At 42.2% G+C, this 20,907-nt stretch overlaps 1 protein-coding gene across 2 annotated transcripts in view; it reads right to left on the bottom strand.

Annotated features, from left to right (window-relative positions):
* Window positions 1–17,298, bottom strand: part of smad10a (SMAD family member 10a) — a 114,888-nt gene extending 97,590 nt beyond the window's left edge. For both annotated transcript variants that reach the window (XM_041179689.1, XM_041179690.1), the window contains exon 1: window positions 17,053–17,298. In XM_041179689.1, the coding sequence (XP_041035623.1) occupies window positions 17,053–17,289 (237 nt within the window). In that variant the 5' untranslated portion in view covers window positions 17,290–17,298. The remainder of the gene's footprint in view (window positions 1–17,052) is intronic.
* Between the last annotated feature and the right edge of the window lie 3,609 nt (window positions 17,299–20,907).

Raw genomic sequence — 20,907 nt, 5'->3', positions numbered from 1 at the left:
ATTCACAAAAGTTAAGGAATAATAGAAAAACTTTGCACAGATCAAAAAAATGATAAACATGATTGTGTTCTGATGGATCAAATTTGCCAGCGCAGAAGTGAAAGGTTTCTGCTGACTGGTCCATTGATCATGCAGCTAGCCAAGATCTTCCATGAAGAATTGAGGCTTGAAGGTGCATGCGAGTACACAACAGACTGGTTGCAGAAATTCAAGAAGGGTCATGGTATCAAGTTTTTGAAAGTTTGAGGTGATAAAGCATCTGCAGACCATGTAGCCGCTGAAAAATTCATTCATGGGTTGCTAAGCTAGTTTCAGACCAAAACCTTTTGCTTGAACAAATTTACAATGCTGACAAAACAAGTCTGTACTTGTGGTATGTCCCTGGGAAAACGCTAGCAACTGCTGAGGAGAGTGCACCAATGGGTGTTAAGGATGCTAAGCGTAGGTTGACTGTCCTTGTCTGTGCCAATGTGGCTGGCGCACACAGATGTAAATTGGCTGTAATTAGAAACAGCAAATGTCCCAGGAGCTTCAAGGATATTTGGACATTAGCTGTTCACTACTATGTCATTAAGAAAGCCTGGGTAACCAGGGACGTGCTTTTTGATTGGTTTCATAACCACTTTGTACTAGAGGCACGTGTGCATTGTCAGGTAGCTGGACTTGAAGAAAACTGTAAAATCATGTTGCTCCTGGACAATTGTTCAGCACAACCCCTGCTGAACTCTTGAAGAACAACGTTTTCGGTGTTTACTTTCCCCCCAACGTAACATCATTAATTCAGCCAATGGACTATGGCATTCTTCAGTCCATGAAATGTAAATATAAAGGCACCTTCTTGAATAGTATACTTGGTGCTGCAAATGGAGGTCTGGGGGTGGAAGGCTTCCAAAAGGAGTTTACAGTTAAGGACACCATCTGCGTATCTGCTAACGCCTGGTGTCTAGTTCATAAAGACAAAGGCACAACCTTTGACCTGCAACAATGTTCACAGAAGACGATAATATTGATGAACATTTTGAAAGATAGTAAACCAGCTACTTGAGTATGCAAAGGTACATGTTTCGAACATGTGAATATGCTGGAAGCCGAGGATATCGAGCAAGTGTTTAATATTGACAACGATGCTCCAGTGATGCACTCTGACCGACAGAGAGATTGCAGAAATGGTGTTACGTCAAGATCAACTTCATAATAACAGTAATGATGAGGGTGATATGATGAATACAGTAGGGAATGTGCCTATAGACGATAGTGTTAAGACGTGTGATGGGTTGATGGATGCACTCAAACAATGTGCATTTATAAGTGAGCATGAAATAATGTCAGTGTATAAAATAAAAGCCAAAGTTATTAAATAAAAACCAATGTTGGTGAGGCAGATGAAGCTGGAAGAACTATTCAAGAAGGCCTCCTCAGAAGAGTGCATTGACACTCTGAACCCTCACCCACAAGCTCTTTGAGCCAGATTTAATTAATGCAGTCATCATTTGGATCCACCTTAGTTCAAGAGTAGATAACACCAAGGGTATTGTGTAAGTACTCATTATTTTTGATCATATTAATAGAGCTATGTAATATATTACAGGTGCAATAAATGTTAACAGGCAAGAAGTAGGGTGTGAGAGGGTTGGAAAATGAAGAAACAACCCATTAAATAGAGGCTATAGCTAGCCAAGACTTAGGCTATTGTAACGTAAGTAGGCCTAGGCCTACTGTCCAAATGATATGGATATCACATCCGAAAACCAAAAATATCTGATATCAAACACGTCTATCAAAATCCATCTGATTTAAATATTGCAATGAAACGGATTCGGGCTCAAGGGTTTCGGATGAAAGGTACTTGACCTGCACAAGTAAATTGGAATAACATATTCTATTTTAAGCCTGACTCCAGGTATCCATCCACCTGATAGATCTCCTATGGGGAAAAGGGAAATGGTTAAATAGCAACGTCTCAGCACTAATCCAGCCACACTGCAGGGTTGCAAAACACCTCACACATTTTATAACTTTCCTACTTGTCAATTCTATCCCTCTAGGAATAAAGCCTAGTTTTTTTAATGGCCTTTCTAAGCTATGAGACACGATTTATGTATTCGTGCTCCAAGATCTTTGTTTCACTACCCAGCTAGACTTGCACCTTCAAAGTAATAAGTAACCTTTGTATTCTTCCTACTAAAGTGTATTCTCTCACATTTATCTCTGTTGATCTTACTTGCCCACTCTGCAAGTTTGACTAATGCCCTCTTGTAATTTCTTGCGACACTCTCGAGTATTCTATAGTATTGACTATCCCCAATTTGGTAGCATCTGTAAAATTCAGAAATTGTTATTCCAAAGTCCAAGTCATTAATGTAAATTGTAAACAGTGGTCCCAGCACTGATCCTCTGCCATTCCGAATAACTACCTTTTATTCCCACTCTCTGCTTTCAGAATAGATTCGTTCACCTAAAAATAGGTTTGAAAATACGATATTCAAACAGATCAGAGGAAGGATCAGTCAGTAACAACAAAGGAAGTCTCAATGGGGGCACTGAATGGTGTGAGCACTCACTGGTATTCACTTTCACAAATATTCAGTACATCAAATAAGGGCAAGCTATAATGAACAAAATCCACTAAAGAAGCTGCAGCACCTAATGTTCAAAAGTAAGATATCTCTGACCTTGCTTATTTTCTCAACTCCTGAGGACAGATTGGCGTTGAGCTACTTTTGCATCAACACCAGGCATCTTCGAGCCTTTAAATGCAGGAAGTTCTCTTCCTCTAATGAACAGCTTCACTGGTTGGTGTCATAGGCTGAGCAAGCATGGCCAAGGCTCAAACCAAGTAGCAAGGGGACAGCAACATACATTAAACAATAAGACGGAAGAGAAAAACTTTTTAATTTATAAAGCATCATTTCAGTAAGTGACTAATTTGTCAGAATGTAGGGGTTCATCCACAGTAACTGAATTTTGGTAAAGGATGAAATGAATGCACTGATGAAGAAAACTCACCCCAGGAACACCAGGAAAAGGTTTAACAACAGTTTGAACAAGAAATATCCTAGTTGAACACAGCCGGTCTCTTGCAACATTTGGTTTTAAAAAGCACATTGCAAAAGGAACCTCTCAAGGGAATACCTTTCCACACCAATAAGAGTCAATTTCAGACTGTTTGTTAAAGTCTGAGGAAGAGATGAACGTCAATTCTAAAAACAAGTTTGACTTTGAAAAAGTCAATAAGTTTTAAAGTTCATTGCAGATTTGAAGACAATTGTGAGGTAAATAGTGTTTCTTTGGGGTTGAGGTGATCCAAACAGATGTGTCTAATGGCGGTATTTTGGGACCAAGACACCACCAGTGTTTTCGACCCCAATGACAACATGCTGTTAGTTGTATAGCACCTTTATTGTAGAGGATGTTGCCAGTATGAATACAGTACAAGAATGGTGCATATGCACATTCTGGCCAGCAGGTGTACCAATAAAAAATTTAAATTGAATAAAATATTTATTCTTACTCATTAAAGTTATATCAATGTCAATCTGGATAATAATTTGAGAAAGGCCTACTCATGTTGGAAGCCAATGGCTCAATTGAAAATATCTGGCTGGAGTGAGAATTATTAAGACAGACTTTACTCAGACCTAGATTAAAGGTTCTTGGGTGTCTGGGCATTAAGATCATGTTATACCTCTCCATCCTCCACACCACACTCCATGAAGAGGCAAACGTGAGAAAAACACAGCCTCCAAGGGAAATTAACGATGGTCCCCTTGGACCATTTCCAAATGGTGGAAAGCATTTTTAGATAATGAGAGCTACAGGAGATTTTTAGAATCATAGAGCGATACATCTTAGAGGGAGGCTATTTATCCCATCATACCTGTGTAGGCTGCTGGCTCACTGAAATAGTTATCCAATTAGTTCCATTTTCTCAGCTCTTTCTCCATACCCCTGTAAATGTTCTCCTTTCAAATATTTCTCCAAATCCTTTTTGAAATGTATTGTCCAATTTTCTTCCATCTATTAATGCAGTGCTTTCCAGATAACAACCTGTCGTGCAAACAATTCTCATCTTCCCTCAAGTCCATTGGCAACTGGGTCCTCGTAACCACTTCCAAGTTCATGCAACTCAGACCAGAGATCAAAGACCTACAGGTCTGCATGGCTCAGCACGAGGCTGGCCAGTCTCTTTACCTGTTCAGCTATCAATGGAGGAGGCGCTGCAGATTTTCAAAAGGTTTGACTATTTAAAATGTAAGTACAGAACCAATAACGGCCATTTCAACCAATTACACAGTGAACAACTCATCAACATGGGGGAACCAGCAAACCTGCTATTACAAACGAAGGAGTGGCTGTTGAAGATTTAGAATGCTGGTCAGAATGTGTGAAGTTTGTTGCTGATCAAACATTACTGAAATAAAAATAAACACGTTCAGATATGAATTCACTGAAGCAACCATATCCCCAAAAAACAAGGCAGTGGCAAGCTACTTATTCTCCTGCCTTTGCTCGAGCTCTGCAACTAGTATGAAGTAGCCAACAACATCCATCTAAGATGCTGACTAGTGCAACAGGTTAAGGGGCTAAATGGTGACCCTGCTCCTGTGTTGTTATCTGCAGCAGTTTTGGATGAGCCAAGTGAATTGAGTGTGGAGTGTGGAAGGCTGACAGGAGAATACTGAAACAGTCAACTTGTAAGTAAGAAAGGCATGGACGAGAAGATGGTTTGAGGCAGCATGGAGGCAGAAAATGTTATGAGGCAAGTAGTAGGCAGTCTGTGTGATGAAGAGGATATGGGGTTGGAGAAATTCGCAAAAATTGCAAACGACATGTTCCAACCAGTGCAATCAGACCATGGCCAGTCACAGAGGATATCATTTATCACTGTGATTAGGACCGGTCCATAGCAGAAGTGCAAACCTGATTTGAGAGATGGGCATGGATTTGGAAGGAAAGAAACAGATTCACAGATATTGGCAAGGGAAGAGGCTGGGGACAGAACAGTAGATTGCAAGAGCAGAGCAGTCAAGAGGTTTTTTTTGAGGAGGGGATGCTAGAACCATACAGCACAGAAAGAGGCAAGTTTGGCTCAACCCACCTACATTGGCTCTTAGTTAGAGCTATCCACTAAGTCCCAATACCCCAATCTTTCTCCCCACCGCTCTGAAAATTTCCCCCTTTCAAGTTCATACTTAATACATTTTTAGAAGTTATTATTGAATCTGTTTCCTTTCAAGAAGTGCATTCCAGATCATCGTAATTCACTGCATAAAAAACTTTTTCCTCATATCACCGCTGCTTCTTTTGCCAATTACCTTAAATATGTACTCTTTAGTTACCAATCCTTCTGTACCGGAAACAATTTCTCTTTATTTACTCTATTAAAAGCCTCCTTTAATTTGAATACCTCTATCAAATCTCCCCTTAACCTTCTCTGCTCCAAGGAGAACAACCTCAGTCTCTCTGGTCGTCCCACAGAAGTCTTTCAGCCCTGGCACCATTCTAGTAAATCTCTTCTGTATTCACCCTAAAGCCTTGAAATCCTCCCTGAAGTGTGGTGCCCAGAACTGGCCACAATATGCCAGCTGAGGCCAAAGCAATGTTCACAGAATCACAGTGCAGAAGAGGCCCTTTGGCCCATCGAGTCTGCACTGACACATGAGAAACACCTGACCTACCTCCCTAATCCCATTTACCAGCACTTGGCCCATAGCCTTGAATGTTATGATGTGCCAAGTGCTCATCCAGGTACTTTTTAAAGGATGTGAGGCAAGCTGCCTCCACCACCCTCCCAGGCAGCGCATTCCAGACCCTCACCACCCTCTGGGTAAAAGAGTTTTTCCTCACATCCCCCCTAAACCTCCTGCCCCTCACCTTGAACTTATGCCCCCTTTGACTGACCCTTCAACTAAGGGGAACAGTTGCTCCCTATCCACCCTGTCCATGCCCCTCATAATCTTGTACACCTCGATCAGATCGCCCTTCAGTCTTCTCTGCTCCAACGAAAACAACCCAAATCTATCCAACCTCTCTTCATAACTTAAATGTTTCATCCCAGGCAACATCCTGGTGAACCTCCTCTGCACCCCCTCCAGTGCAATCACATCCTTCCTATAATGTGGTGACCAGAACTGCACACAGTGCTCCAGCTGTGGCGTCACCAAGGTTCTATACAACTCCAACATGACCTCCCTACTTTAGTAATCTATGCCTCGATTGACAAAGGCAAGTGTCCCATATGCCTTTTTCACCACCCCACTAAAATGCCCCTCCACCTTCAGAGATCTATGGACACACACGCCAAGGTCCCTTTGTTCCTCAGAACTTCCTAGTGTCTTGCTGCTCATTGAATACTTCCTTGTCAAATTACTCCTTCCGAAGTTTAATTTTTTTTTCTTTTGTCCTCCATGACTCTATTTAAAAAGCCACAACTCCTTATTATCCAGCTCTGCCTTAAAAATATTCAAAGATTCTGCTTCCACAGCCTTTTCAGGAAGAGTCCAAAGGCTCACGACCCACAGAAAAAATTTTTTGCCTCAACTCCGTTTTAAATGGGCGACTCTATTTTTAAACTGTGGCCCCAGTTCTAGATTCTCCCACAAGAAGAAACATCCTCTCCACATCCCCCTTGTCAAGGCCCTTCAGGATCTTATATGTTTCAATCAAGTCACCTCTTACTCTTCTAAACTCCAGCGGATACAAGCCTAACCTGTCCAACCTTTCCTCATAAGACAACCTGCCCATTCCAGGTATTAGTCTAGCAAACCTTCTCTGAACTGCTTCCAAAGAATTTTCACCCTTCCTTAAATAAGGTGACCAATGCTGTACAGTTCTCCAGGTGTGGTCTCACCAGTGCCCTGTATAACTGAAGCATAACCTCCCTATGTTTGTATTCAATTCCCCTCACAATAAATGATAACATTCTATTAGCTTTCCTAATTACTTGCTGGACCTACATACTAGCCTTTCGCGATTCATGCACCAGGACGCCCAGATCCCTCTGCATTTCAGAGCTCTCTAATCTCTCACCATTTAGATAATATGCCTCTCTTTTGTGCTTCCTGTCAAAATGGACAATCTCACATTTTCCCACATTATACTCTATTTGCCAGATCTTTGCCCACTCACTTAACCTAGCTATATCTTTTTGTAGCCTCCTTTTGTTCTCTTCACAACTTACTTTCCTACCTATCTTTGTATCATCAGCAATTTGGCAACCATCCCATCCATCCTTTTGTCAAAGTCATTTATATAAATTTTAAACAGTTCAGGCCCCACCACTGATCCCTGTGGCACACCACTCGTTACATCTTGCCAACCATAAAAAGACCCATTTATGCCAACTCTCTGCTTCATGTTAGCCAGCCAATCTTCTAAACCACGCCAATATGTTACCCCATATACCATGAGCTTTTATTTTCTGCACTAATCTTTGGTGTGGCACTTTATCAAATGCCTTCTGGAAATCTAAGTACATCCACTGGTTCCCCTTTATCCACAGCACCTGTTATTTCCTCAAAGAACTTCAATAAGTTTGCTAAACATGATTTCCCTTTCACAAAACCATGTTGACTCTGCCTGATTACCTTGAACTTATCCAAGTGCCCTACCATAGCTTCTTTAATAATAGCTTCTAACATTTTCCCTATGACATAAGTTATTAGTCTTTTAGTCATCTTTTGCTGTCCCTTATATTCCAATCTTCTGGCCTTCTACCTATCTTCGCACAATTATATACTTTTTCTTTACTATCTTTAGCCTTTCTAGTTAACCATGGATGTTGTGTCCGTCCTTTGGACTTGTTCATACTCCTTGGAATGTATCTATTCTGTGTATTCTGAAATATCTCCATAAATGTTTGCCACTGCATCTCTATCAACCTATCCCTTAACCTAATTTTACAATTCACTTTAGCTAGCTCTGCTTTCAAGCCCTCATAATTGTCCTTATTTAAGTTTAAAAAACATGGTCTCAGACCCATTCCTCTCTCTCTCAAACTGAATGCAAAATTCAAGCATATTATAGTTGCTGTTACCTAGGGGCGCCTTCACTATCAGACCATTGATTAATCCTACCCCGCTGTACAAAGGTCTAGTACAACCTGCTCTCTGGTTGCCTCCAGAACATGCTGCTCTGAGAAGCTATCCTGGAAATATTCTATGCACTCCTTATCTGGGCTACCTTTTCCCATCTGACTTTTCCAGTCTATATGTAGATTAAAATCTCCCATGCTTATCGCTGCGCCTTTCTGACAAGCTCCCTTTATTTCTTCCTTATGGTCCATTCTACATGTGGTTACTATTAGGGACCCTATGAGTGACTTCTTGCCTTTAATATTTCTCAGCTCTACCCAAACCGTTTCCACACCCTAGTTTCCTGAACTTAGATCATCCCTCTCTACTGTGCTCATACCATCATTTATTAATTGGCTCACTCCTCCACCTTTTCCTCGCTTCCTGTCCTTCCTAAACATCCCATATCCTTTATTATTCAGGTCCCAGTCCTTGTCCTCCTGCAGCTATGTCTCTGTAATGGCTATCAAATCGTACTGATTTATTTCCATATGCACTCTCAATTCATCTGTTTTGTTTTGAATACTTCATGCATTCATATAGAGCCTTTACTTTTATTCTTTTTATAACCTCAAATCTGTTGATTTACTGTTGGATTTGTACTCTCTATCCCTTCCTGTCACGGTCTGTTTTTCATTTCCTGTAATGATACCTTTTCTCTTCAGGAGTGGTCTAACGTGATCCTCAGGTACTGAAGGAGCCCATGTCCAAATGCAATAAGACCTGGACAATATCCAGGTTTGGGCTGGCAAGTGGCAAATAACATTCGTGCCACACAAGTGCCAGGCAATGACCATCCCCAACAAGAGAGAATCCAACCATCGCCCCTTGATGTTCAATGGCGTTACCACCACTGAATCCCCCACTATCAACATCCTGGGGGTTACCATTGACCAGAAACTGAACTGGATTAGCCATATAATTATTGTGGCTACAAGAGCCGGTCAGAGGCTAGGAATTGTGCAATGAGTAACTCACCTCCTGACACTCCAAAGCCTGTCCACCATCTATATATCACAAGTCAGGAATGTGATGGAATACTCCCCACTTACCTGGGTGAGTGCAGCTCTCAAAACACTGAAGAAGCTTTGTCCATCCAGGACAAAGCAGCCCGCTTCTCTGGCACCACATCCACAAACATTCACTCCCTCCACCACTGATGCACAGTAGCCGCAGTGTGTACCATCTACAAGATGCGCTGCAGGGATTCACCAGGCTCCTTCAACAGCACCTCCCAAACCCACCACCACTACCACCTAGAAGGACATGGGCAGCAGATAGATGGGAACACCACCACCTGGAAGTTCCCTTCCAAGTCACTCGCCATCCTGACTTGGAAATATATCGCTGTTCCTTCACTGTTGCTGGGTCAAAATCCTGGAACTCCCTCCCTAACAGCACTGTGGATGTACCTACACCACATGGACTGCAGCGGCTCAAGAAGGCAGCTCACCCACCACCTTCTCAAGGGCAATTAGGGATGGGCAATAAATGCTGGCCCAGCCAGCAAAGCCCACATCCCGTGAATGAATAAAAAAATGCCAAGGTCCTATAGAATTGAAGCAAGACTTCACTCCTCCTGTACTTAAACCCTCTTGCAACAAAGGCTAACATTCCATGAGCCTTCCTAATTGCCTGCTGCACCTGCGTGTTAGCCTTCCGTGACTTACCGACAAGGACACCCGGTCCTTTTGTACATCTACACTTTCTAATCTCTTACCATTTAAGAAATACTTTGCGCATTTATCCCTCCTACCAAAGTGGATAACCTCATTTTTCTACATTATAATCCATCTGCCAAGTTCTTGCCCACTCACTAAGTCTGTCCAAATCCTCTTAAAGCCACTTTTCATCTTCCTCACAACGCACATTCCCACATAGCTTTGTGTCAACCACGAACTTGGAAATATTACATTTGGTGCCCACATCCAAATCACTGATATTTTGTAAACAGCTGAGGAACAAGTACTGATTCTTGCGGTAGTCCACTAGTAACAGTCTATAAGAATGACCTGTTTATTCCTACTCTGTTTTCTGCCTGTTAACCAATCCTTAATCCATGCTAGTATATTATCTCCTATCCCACGTGCTTTTATTTTGCTAACCAACCTCTCGTGGGGGCCTTTATCAAGAGCCTTCAGAAAATCCATGTGTACTATGTCCATCGACTCCCCTTCATCAATTGTTAGTAACATCCTCAAAAAAACTCCAATAGGTTCGTCAAACACGGTTTCCCATTCATAAATCTATGTTGACTATGCCCAATCAAGTTATCATCCAAGTGCCCATTAACCATATCCTTTTTAGCATTTTCGTCGCTACATTTTTGTTACATCAGCTAGCTTGGGGGCCAGGAAGGGAAATGTGGTTAGCAGTTTAGTTGACATGGGAATGGGGTCAAGGGAACAAGAAATAGGCAAGATGAGCTCGGAAGGGATACAGGAGGAATTAGAAGGGAAACAGAGAAGAACGCTAGATCAGGGCTAGAGGATGGAATTCATTGTCAGTAGGATCATTATGACTAGAAAACAGAGACTAGAAAACAGGAGAATTCTATCCATCAGTCTGGGCTGCAGGAATTTCAGGTTCCAGAGGTGAAAAGATAGGGTGCTAACTTAGTAAAGTACTTAAGTCTCTAAAGGCAATTTAAAAGGTTCAGGCATGTCAACAGATTGTGTGTGAAAGTAATTTATATACAGACACTAATTGGAAAAGAACAGATCCTTCAAGCTCTTTTCCAGCCAAATAGAAAGCAAATCTCAAGAGAAACAGTGGGTAAAATATCCTGAAGTAGAGAAAGACCTTGAGCCAACAGCAAAACAAACTCACAGGTTACACCAGCAGAGTAAGCTAGCATTAAAGCCAGAGACATGTTACTGTGATGTGCTGACAGATACAAAATCTCCATAGCTGTAGAAATGTAAGAACAGGGCAACTGTTTATGCCAAGATTTGATGGGTTTTAATACATTTTGAACATCTTGATTCTTTACTATAACTATTTCTTACCAGCATTCAAAGTGCTTGGTCACAAGTAACTGATTACACGCCACAGGCTAACAACTTAATCACACAGCCAAGGCTAGATGAACGATTATAAAAAATATTGCATTCTACAGTACCTCTCTGACACTCCCCTGCTAGTCAGGAACTGTGATATCTGGACTAAGGATGTAGCAAAGATATAGTGAGAACATTTCTCTATTTGGGAAAAGAGAGGATGACATTACTTCAAGCCATATTTTGTAATACTCTGCTTAGGAAAGCAAGGGTAAACCAATCAGGGAGACAGAAAGACAGGTCACAAGATTGCATGAGGGTTTAATACAAGTGCTTCATTATTTGTGGGATGTGTGTGTTGCTGCCAAGTGCGCATTTATTGACCCAATCTTAATTGCCCTCTTGAAGTCAGTGGTGGGCCATCTTCTTGAACTGCTGCACATGTGGTATAGATGCACCCATGGTGCTGCCAGGGAGGGAGTTCCAGGTTTTTGGTCCAGCAGTGAAGGAACAGCGATATAGTTCTAAGTAAGGATGGTGTGTGGCTTGGAGGGGAACTTCTAGGCAGTGGTGTTCTCATTCATCTACTGCCCTGGTCCTTGTAGATGGTAGAGGTCATAAGTTTGGAAGATACTGTCAAAGGAGCCTTAGCAAGCTGCTGCAGTGCACCTTGTATATGGTACACACTGCTGCCCGTGTGTGCTGGTGGTGGAGAGAGTGAATGTTTAAGGTGAGATCACAATCAAGCGGGCTGCTTCATCCTGGATGCTGCCAAGCTTCAAGTGTTGTTGGAGCTGCACTCATCCAAGCAAATGAGAGTGATCCTTCACACCCCTGACTTGTGCTTTGGGGAGTTATTTGCCACAGAATTCCCAGTTTCTCTCCTGTTCTTGTAGCCACAATTTATATGGTTGGTTAAGTTTTTGACCAACGGTAACTTCCGGGGTTTTGATGCCATTGAACATCAAAGGGAGATGGTTATATTCTCTCTGGTTGGAATCACTGCTTGGCACTTGTGTGGCATGAACATTGTTTAAGAGTCTAAAGTTTAAAAGGGATCAGATAGGGTGGGTAGAAACAGACAGTTGAGTAGCCAAGGGGTCTAAAAAAAAAAATGGCAAAAATATCACATTGAAGGTTAAGAGAACATTCCATGCTTCAACTATTCTCTGTATGAAGGGATTTCCTCCCTCACTTCGTAACAGTTTTAATAATTGATGACACTGTGTGCGCCACCCACCCTTGTCACGGACTCCCCAACTCGAGGGAAGTGTCTTTATTCACTCTATCAAAACTTTATTTTAATAACCTGTAATAAATCCCCTCTTGCCTTTCCTGTTCAAGCAGAAACAGTCCCAGTGTCACACCTCTCCTTAGAGCAATAATTTCACGGTCAACTACGGCTTTAATCTTTTGTCTAGAACGGGATTCCAAAACTACACAGAACACCAAACGTGGGTTAAACAGTATTTTGAAAAAACTTATTACCCCTTTACTCTCTTATGTCCCCATTTATAAAACCAAAACGCTGTTAGATTTTATTATGGCTTGATCTATGACCATTTTTACTACCAGGGAATTATGCATTTTAATCCCGAGGTATCTCTACTTATCCACACCTTTCAATGTCATTCAATAAAGTGAAACTCCTCACTCTTTATTTTCTTCCCTAAACATTCTACCTGACACCCTGATCCAATTTCGCTTGGTGATCCTTCAGTCCAATTTCTCCCAATCCCTGGTCTCCACATCCCTCACAAACCCCCTCTCCCCACCCCACTAATTGCGACAACATGGAGGATTGGCTGGAGTCAAATCATTGAGTAAATAATGCAGCTTCACCTCAAATTAATTTTTAGATATATTAATGAACCCTAGAATGCATATCTTTTTGGTTCTGGATTTGTTCAGTGTTTAGTCTAGTTACATGTTGGTAACAGAATGATTTAATCCAGATTTACTTACTGTGTGTTAGTTCCCTTTCAGAAAGATGCCTTACTACAACAATTCAGCAGCATTGTGTACTCGAAAGTAGATAATGATGAACACAAGTATAATGGGAATATCATACTGGACATCGTCACCCTAGATGTTCCTCTGTCATAAAATTAAGGATTCAAATCCCAGACCACAACTTGAAAGCATAATTATTCAGTAAAATGGGGAGGGCGTTGCATTCCATTAAAGGTAGGATGATAGTGGGGAGGTGTGCAAAGCTGGACATTTTACAAAAGCAAAATATTAAGAACGCTGGAGATTTGAAATAAAAGGAAAATGCTGGAAATATTCAGCAGGACTGGCAGATCTGTGCAGAGCAAAACAAAATTAATGTTTCAGGTCTGTGACCTTTCATCAGAAGTAGGAAAAGTTAGAACTATAATAGATCTTTTGACTCAGTCAAAACCTAAGGGAAGGATAGGATGGGGGGCAGGAAGATTATATGACAAAGGAGCTCACAGTGTAAGGTAAAAAGGGGTGTTAATGCGGCAAGTAAAGAAACAAATGCTGTCTAGAGGTGGCGTGAATGACAGTATCATGTACAGCTGATATTCAAACATAAATGAAACAAAGTGAAAGAAGACAGAAAAAATCCAAACCTGTGGGGGAAAAATAAAACACAATAGGGTTGATAAGGTTGCTGAACGACAGGCACCGGGTGATAAATGGTATTGTGATATTATTGCTATAACAGACATCTGGCTCATTGGCAGGACTAGGCTTTTAATATTCCTGGGTACAAGGTGTTTAGGAGAGACAAGAAAGGCAAAAAAAGGGGGGGGGGGGTGTCGAGGAGCAGTAGTATTGCTTAAAGATGGCATTACGGTGCTGGAGAGAGAGGATGTTCTAGAGGGGTCAAGGACAGAACCTCTCTGGCAAGAGGCAAGGAATGAAAAAGGTGCAATAACATTTGTAGTACATAGACGACCAACTAGTGGAAGGGATGTAGAGAAACAAACTGGCAAAGAAATTACAGAGGTGCAAGAATTATAGAATAATTACAATGGGGGACTTCAATTATCCAAATATAGACTGAAATAAGAATAGTGCAAAGGGGAAAGAGGGGTGAGAGTTCATGGAATGTGTTCAAGATAATTTTTAGATCTCACAGTGCCTGCCCTCTCGTTGGACCTGGTCCTGGGGAACAAGCAGAACAAATATCAGTGGGTCAGCATTTAGGGGACAGTGACCACTGTATCATAAGGTTTAGGTTGATCATGGAAAAGGGCAAGGAACAATCCAGAGCAGGGATAATTAATTGGGGGGAAGCCAACTTTGATTGGATGAGAATACATTGGAGTTGAGTGAGTTGGAATCAAATGTTGGCAGAAAAGGCAGTGGCTGAACATTGGGCCGCCTTCAAAGAAGAAGTATTACAGGCAATGTCAGGGTATATTCCCTTGAAGCATAAAGGTAGGACAACTAAATCCAGAGCACCCTGGATGACGAGAGAAATAGAGGGGAAGGTGAAAAGGAAGACGTGCAGGGATGTCAGATATCAGGTAGAAAATACAATGGAGAATCAGGCTGAATATAGAAGGACCTGAGGGGAAGTGAAAAAACTAATAAGAAAAGCAAGGAGAGAGCAGGAAAGGAGACTGGCAGCTAAAATAAAAGGGAATCCCAAGGTCTTCTATAAGCATACAAATAGCAAAAGGGTGGTGAAAGAAGTTGCTACGCAGGCCAAGGTGAGAGAGAGGTGGTAGCTGGTACACTAGAAGAATTCACAATTGAGCAGGAGATGATGTTAGAAAGGCTATTTTTACTTAAAATAGATAAGGTACCTAGATTGGATGAGTTGCCTCCAAGGGTACTGAGGGAAGTGAGATTAGAAATTGCAGAGGTGCTACTGATAATCTTCCAGTCTTCCTTAGACATATGGAAGGTGCCAGGGAGCTGGAGAATTGAGAATGTTACACCCTTGTTCAAAAAGGTGAGGATAAAGCCAGCAACTACAGACCAGTCAGTCTGACTTCAGTGGGGGGGGAGTTTCCGGAAACTATAGTTTGGAACAAAATCACCAATCACTTAGACAAGTGTGGGATAATTAAGGAAAGCCAGCATGGATTCATTGCGGGAAAATCATGCTTAATTAACTTGGAGTTTTTTGAGGAGGTAACAGAGGTGGTTGATAAAGGAAATATTGTTGATGTGGTGTATATGGATTTTCAAAAGCCAAATGATACAGTGCCACACAACAGACTGGTGAGCAAAATTCTAGCTCATGGAGTAAAGGGAAAGTAGGGACTTGGATAAGAAATTGGCTGAGTGACAGGAAACAGGGCAGTGGTTATTGGAGGTTTTTCAGATTGGGGGAAGGTTTGTAGTGGAGTTCCCTAGGGGTCAGTGTTGGGACCCTTGCTCTTCCTGATATATGCTAATAATCTAGACTATGGTGTTCAGGAGCATGATTTCAAAATCTGCAGATAATACAAACATTGAAAACGTTGTCAACTGTGATGGGGATAGTCTTGAACTTCAAAAGGACATGGACATGATGGTGGATTGAGCAGACAAATGGCAAATGAAGTTCAATGCAGAGCAGTGGGAGGTGATTCATTTTAGCAGGAAAAATATGGTGAGACAGTATAAAATAAAGAGGCAAGCTCTAAAGGAGGTTCAGGAACAAAGGAATCTTGGTGTATATTACACAAGTCATTGAAGATGGCAGGGAATTGAGAGATCAATTAATAAAGCATATTGTATCTTAGGCTTTATTAATAGGGCATAGAGTACAAGAGTAAGGAGGTCATGTTGAACTTGAATAAGATACTGGTTTGGCCTCATCTGGATGAATGCGTTCTGTTCTGGATGCCATACTTGAGGAAGGATGTGAGGGCATTGGAGAGAGTACAGAGGAGATTCACAAGAATGATTCCAGGGATGAAGAACTGTAGCTATGAGAATAGATTGGACAGGTTAAGACTGTTTTCCTTGGGCAAAAGGCTGAGAGGAGATCTGATAGAGGTATTCAAGATCCTGAGGTATATGGACAGGGTAAATAGTGAGACACTGTTCCCACTCAAGAGAGCATCAAGAACAAGAAGGCACAGATTCAAAATAATTGGCAGAAGGAGTAGAAGTGATGTGAGGAAGAGTTTTTCCACCCAGAGGGTTGTTGGAATCTGGAATGAACTTCCTGAGAGGGTGGTGGAGGCAGATTTGATCGAGGTATTCAAAAGGGAATTGGATTGTTATCTGAAAAGAAAGAAAGTGCAAGGTTACGGGGATGTGGCAGGGCAGTAGGCAGAACGCTCTTTCAGAGAGCCAATGGGCCAAGTGGCCGTCTTCTGCACTGTAAAGAATCTGTGATTTTGTGGGGCAGAGATTACAATCTAAAATAGTTGAACTTAATGTTGAGTCCAGAAGGTGGTAAAGGTGCCCAATCAAAAGGTATATGTTGTTCCTTGAGCCTACATTGACCTTCATTGGAACACCTCAGGTGGCTGAGGACAGAAAGGCCAATGTGGGAGCAAAGTGCAGAATTTGAATGACAGGTGACTGGAATCTCTGGGCCACAGTTAAGCACAGAACGGAGGTGTTCCCCAAAGTAGTCACCCGGACTGTGTTTGGTCTCCCCAACATAGAGGAAGCCGTGTCGGCAGCAGTGAATACAGTCTATCATATTGAAAGGTGTACAAGTAAACTGCTCTTTCAATTGGAGGGAATGTTTACAGCTTCAGGTAGTGAGGATGGAGAAGGTAAAAGTGGAATTGTTGCATCTCTTGCGCTTCCATGGAAAGGTGCCTTGGGAAGAAAAGGGGGTGTCAGGGGTGACTGAGGAGCAGGACATCCCACCTGTGTTCACCATCAACATTCCTCAACTAATACCATTCACTTAAGAGCTGCTAAGGGTTCCTATATTGCTGGCTCAGGATAGCTGTTGTAAATCTACCACAATTTGAAAAGTAACGTTGTGAGACACACAAGTATTTTAAGTGAACAGCATCACTATAAAATGCACAGTTGAGATTTGTACTCACTTGCAGTCGCCCATCTAGGGTCCGCTGAATTGTTACGCATTTGCTGGGGTGTGCTCCATTGGTTGTAATGGCAGTAATCAGCGAGTCCAACTCATCTTTCTTTTCTTTGAGCTTCTTCACTAAACTCTCAATGGCACGTTTAGCAAAGGTCTCATTCTCCCCACCTTGCCGATGGCACATAAGACTGTGCACGATGCTCAGGCACGCATCATTGCTGGTGGGAGGATTCAAAGACATAGTGCAGCTTGCCCCTGTAGCAAGCCAGAAAATTAATGTTGCTTAGACAAGGTTCTAGAAAACAGTCAAATCAATCTTATATGTATCAGCTTGGCTCAGTTGGTTACATTCTTGCCTCGGGTCAGAAGGTTGCAAGTTCAAACAACAAGTTACATAGCACCTTTAACACAGTAAAATGTCCCATGGTACCTAAAAGGAGTATAAATCAAACAAGAACAATTGATGCCGAACCAAAAGGAGGAGGAAGTAGAATGTGCGTCCAAAACTTTGGTCAAAGAGATAGGTTTCAAGAAAAGTCTTTAAAAGGAGACAGAGACTTATCGATAGGATTCCAGAGTTTAGGGTCCAGACAGCTGAAGGCACAACCACCCATGGTGATGGGAAGGAAGGTCAGAAGTCAAGTGGCTGGATTTAGATGAGTTCAGATATCTCGAAAGGTTGTTGAGTTAGAGGAGATTGCAGAGATAGGGAGGGGAGAGAGCACGGGATGATTTGAAAACAACAATGAAAATTTTAAATATTATTTAAACATATTATTTGAACATATTAACGAGGAGTAGGCCCTTTGAGCCTTGTCTGCCATTCAATAAGATCATTGTCGATCTGATTGTAACCTCAACTCCACATTCCTGCCTACCCCGAATAACCTTTCACCACCTTGCTTATCAAAAATCTATCTAACCCGGCCTTAAAAATATTGAAAGACTGTTTCTACTGCCTTTTGCAGAGGAGTTCCAAAGACTCACGACCCACAGAGGGAACATTTTTCCTCATCTGTCTTATTTTTAAACAGTGACCCCGGTTCTAGATTCTCCCACAAGAAAAAACATCCTCTCCACATCCACCCTGTCAAGACTCCTCAGGGTCTTGTGTTTCAATAAAGTCACTCCTTACTCTTCTAAACTCCACCGATGGACGCCTTGTCTGTCCAACCTTTCCTCATAAGACATCCAGCCCTTTCCAGGTATTAGCCTAGTCGCAACACTATCAAATTGCCAGGATCTAAGGAGAGGAATGGAATCAATGGCTTGGGAGCAAAAGAATGGTTTTAGTATTCCCAATATTTAATAAGAAGCTTCTGCTCATCCAGTACAGGATGTTGGATAGGCAACCTGACAACACAGGTAGTGGCAGGATCGAGAGCATGGTGGTTAAGCTAGAGCGGGATTTCATCAACGTACAGGTGGAATCCAGCATGTTTTATGAAGACAGGTCGAGAAAGGCGTGGAGGGCAAGTCACATAGGGTACATTTCTGATATGGCAGGGGTGGAAACCTGATTGGGAAGGTTCCAACATAGGGCTGCAAGAACGATGGGCATGGATTTGGGAAGCAACAACACATTCAAGGATTTTGCATGCAGTAGACAGGAGGGTGTGACTGAGTCAGGCAGGAAAAGGGTATACTAGGTGCAGTGCTGGGAAAGCTGCAGCCTTTGTCCTTAGCCAACAAGTATGAATGAGGGCCTCGCTGCCTGTGTGGGTGAGGGTAGAGTCTGCAGGGAGGATAAGCAAACGGAAGCACCACGTGTACCAGACTTGCATACTTTCAGTTGTTCGCTATTATCTTTTCACCTACATTAGTCACATCAAAAAGAAGTAACCCAAGCTTGCAAACAGGACTAGTAAAATTAAAAATCAGTGAACATAAAGTTAAACTTCAGTAATATAAATGCAAAAATACTGCAGATGCTGGGAATATGAAAGGAAAAAAAAACAAAAAATGCTGATAAAACTCAGCATGTCTGACAGCATCTGTGGAGAGAAAGACAGAGTTGACCTTTCGAGTCCGTATGACCCTTCTTCAACTTCAACTTTCGTCTGTTAATGTTATAAACCAATTCATCTCAAACTACATCCTATCGCCTAAAATTAACTGCTGCTTTGAAACTTACTCCCAGCAACTTGGACACAGGACAGAATAATCCCTGGAAATGGAATGTCTGCAATGTCTGGCTCATTTCACAATACATCTGCAAATTCCATGGTAAACATCCAAGCCTATGGAATACCAGTATCGTCCCATGCTGAAAATTATTTGCCAGCCTACATGTACCAGTAAGGAGATAAAGGACTTTAAAAAAGGATGGGAGGGACCATTTGGTCCAGGAAGCCCACCCCAACAAGGAACACAAAACCATGCAGACAGTAACCCACCCTCTAACTACACAGCCTCCTGGGTGAGGCAAGAAACAAAGAGGGGTCAATTTAGGAAAAGATTTGGAGAAATTCCTCTCTAACCCACTGAGCCAATAAAGGAGACTGAAGTAACCTATAAATTCTCCATAGAGTCCGAGAGGTCTACAGCACAGAAAAGGTCTGCGCCGGTCAAACAAGTACCTAACTATTCTAATCCCATTTTCCAGCACTAGGCCCATAACCTTGTATGCCATGGCATTGCAAATGCACATCCAAATACTCCTTAAATGTTATGAGGGTTTCTGCCTCTACCACCCTTTCAGGCAGTGAGTTCCAGATTCCCACCACCCTCTGGGTGAAAAAATTCTTCCTCACATCCCCTCTAAACCTCCTGCCCCTTACCTTAAATCCTGGTTATTGATTCCTCCACCAAGGGGAAAAGTTCCTTCCTGTCTACCGTATCTATGCCCCTCATAATTTTATACACCTCAATCATGTCCCCCCTCAAACTCCTCTGATCTAAGGAAAATAACCCTAGTCTATCCAATCTCTCCTCATAGCTAAAACTCTCCAACCCAGACAACATCCAGGTAAATCTCCTCTGCACTCTCTCTAGTGCAATCACATCCTTCCTATAATCCCGATTCCAGAACTGCACACAATACTCTAGCTGTGGCCTAACCAGCGTTTCATACAGTTCCAACATAACCTCCCTGTTCTTATATTATATGCCATGGCTAATAAAGGCAAGTATCCCATATGCCTTCTTAACCACCTTATCTACCTGCCCCATTACCTTAAGGAACCGTTGGACATGCACACCAAGGCCCTGCTGATCCTCAGTACTTCACAGGGTCCTATCGTTCATCGTGTGTTGCCGTGCCTTGTTTGTCCTGTCCAAGTGCACCACCTCACACTTAACTGGATTAAATTCCATTTGCCACTGATCAGCCCGCCTATGCCCTCCTGTAATCTAAGGCGATCCTCCTCACTATTTACCACCCCACCAATTTTCGTGTCATCCGCGAACTTACTGATCAACCCTCCTACATTCAAGTCTAAATTGTTTATATATACCACAAACAGCAAAGGGCCCAATACCGATCCTTGTGGATCCCCACTGGACACAGGCATCCAGTCACAAAAATACCCCTCGACCATCATCCTCTGCTTCCTGCCACTCAGTCAATTCTGGATCCAATTTGCCAAATTGCCTTAGATCCCATGGGCTCTTACCTTCATTATCAGTCTCCCATGTGGGACCTTATCAAAAGTCTTGCTGAAGTCCAAGCAGAATACGTCAAATGCATTGCCCTCATTTACACACCGCTTCGAAAAATTCATTCGAAGAAGTGGTCAGACATGACCCACCCCCCTCAACAAAACCATGCTGACTGTTCTTGATTAATCCCTGCCTCTCCAAGTGTAGATTAATTCGGTCCCTCAATTGCTTCCAATAGTTTCCCTACCACTGAGGTTAG

This window comes from Carcharodon carcharias, chromosome 36 (assembly GCF_017639515.1).
Source record: "Carcharodon carcharias isolate sCarCar2 chromosome 36, sCarCar2.pri, whole genome shotgun sequence".
In the NCBI taxonomy this organism is placed as follows: Eukaryota; Metazoa; Chordata; class Chondrichthyes; order Lamniformes; family Lamnidae; genus Carcharodon; species Carcharodon carcharias.
Note: the sequence above shows the minus strand (reverse complement) of the source record. Positions and strands in the feature narration are given on the sequence as shown.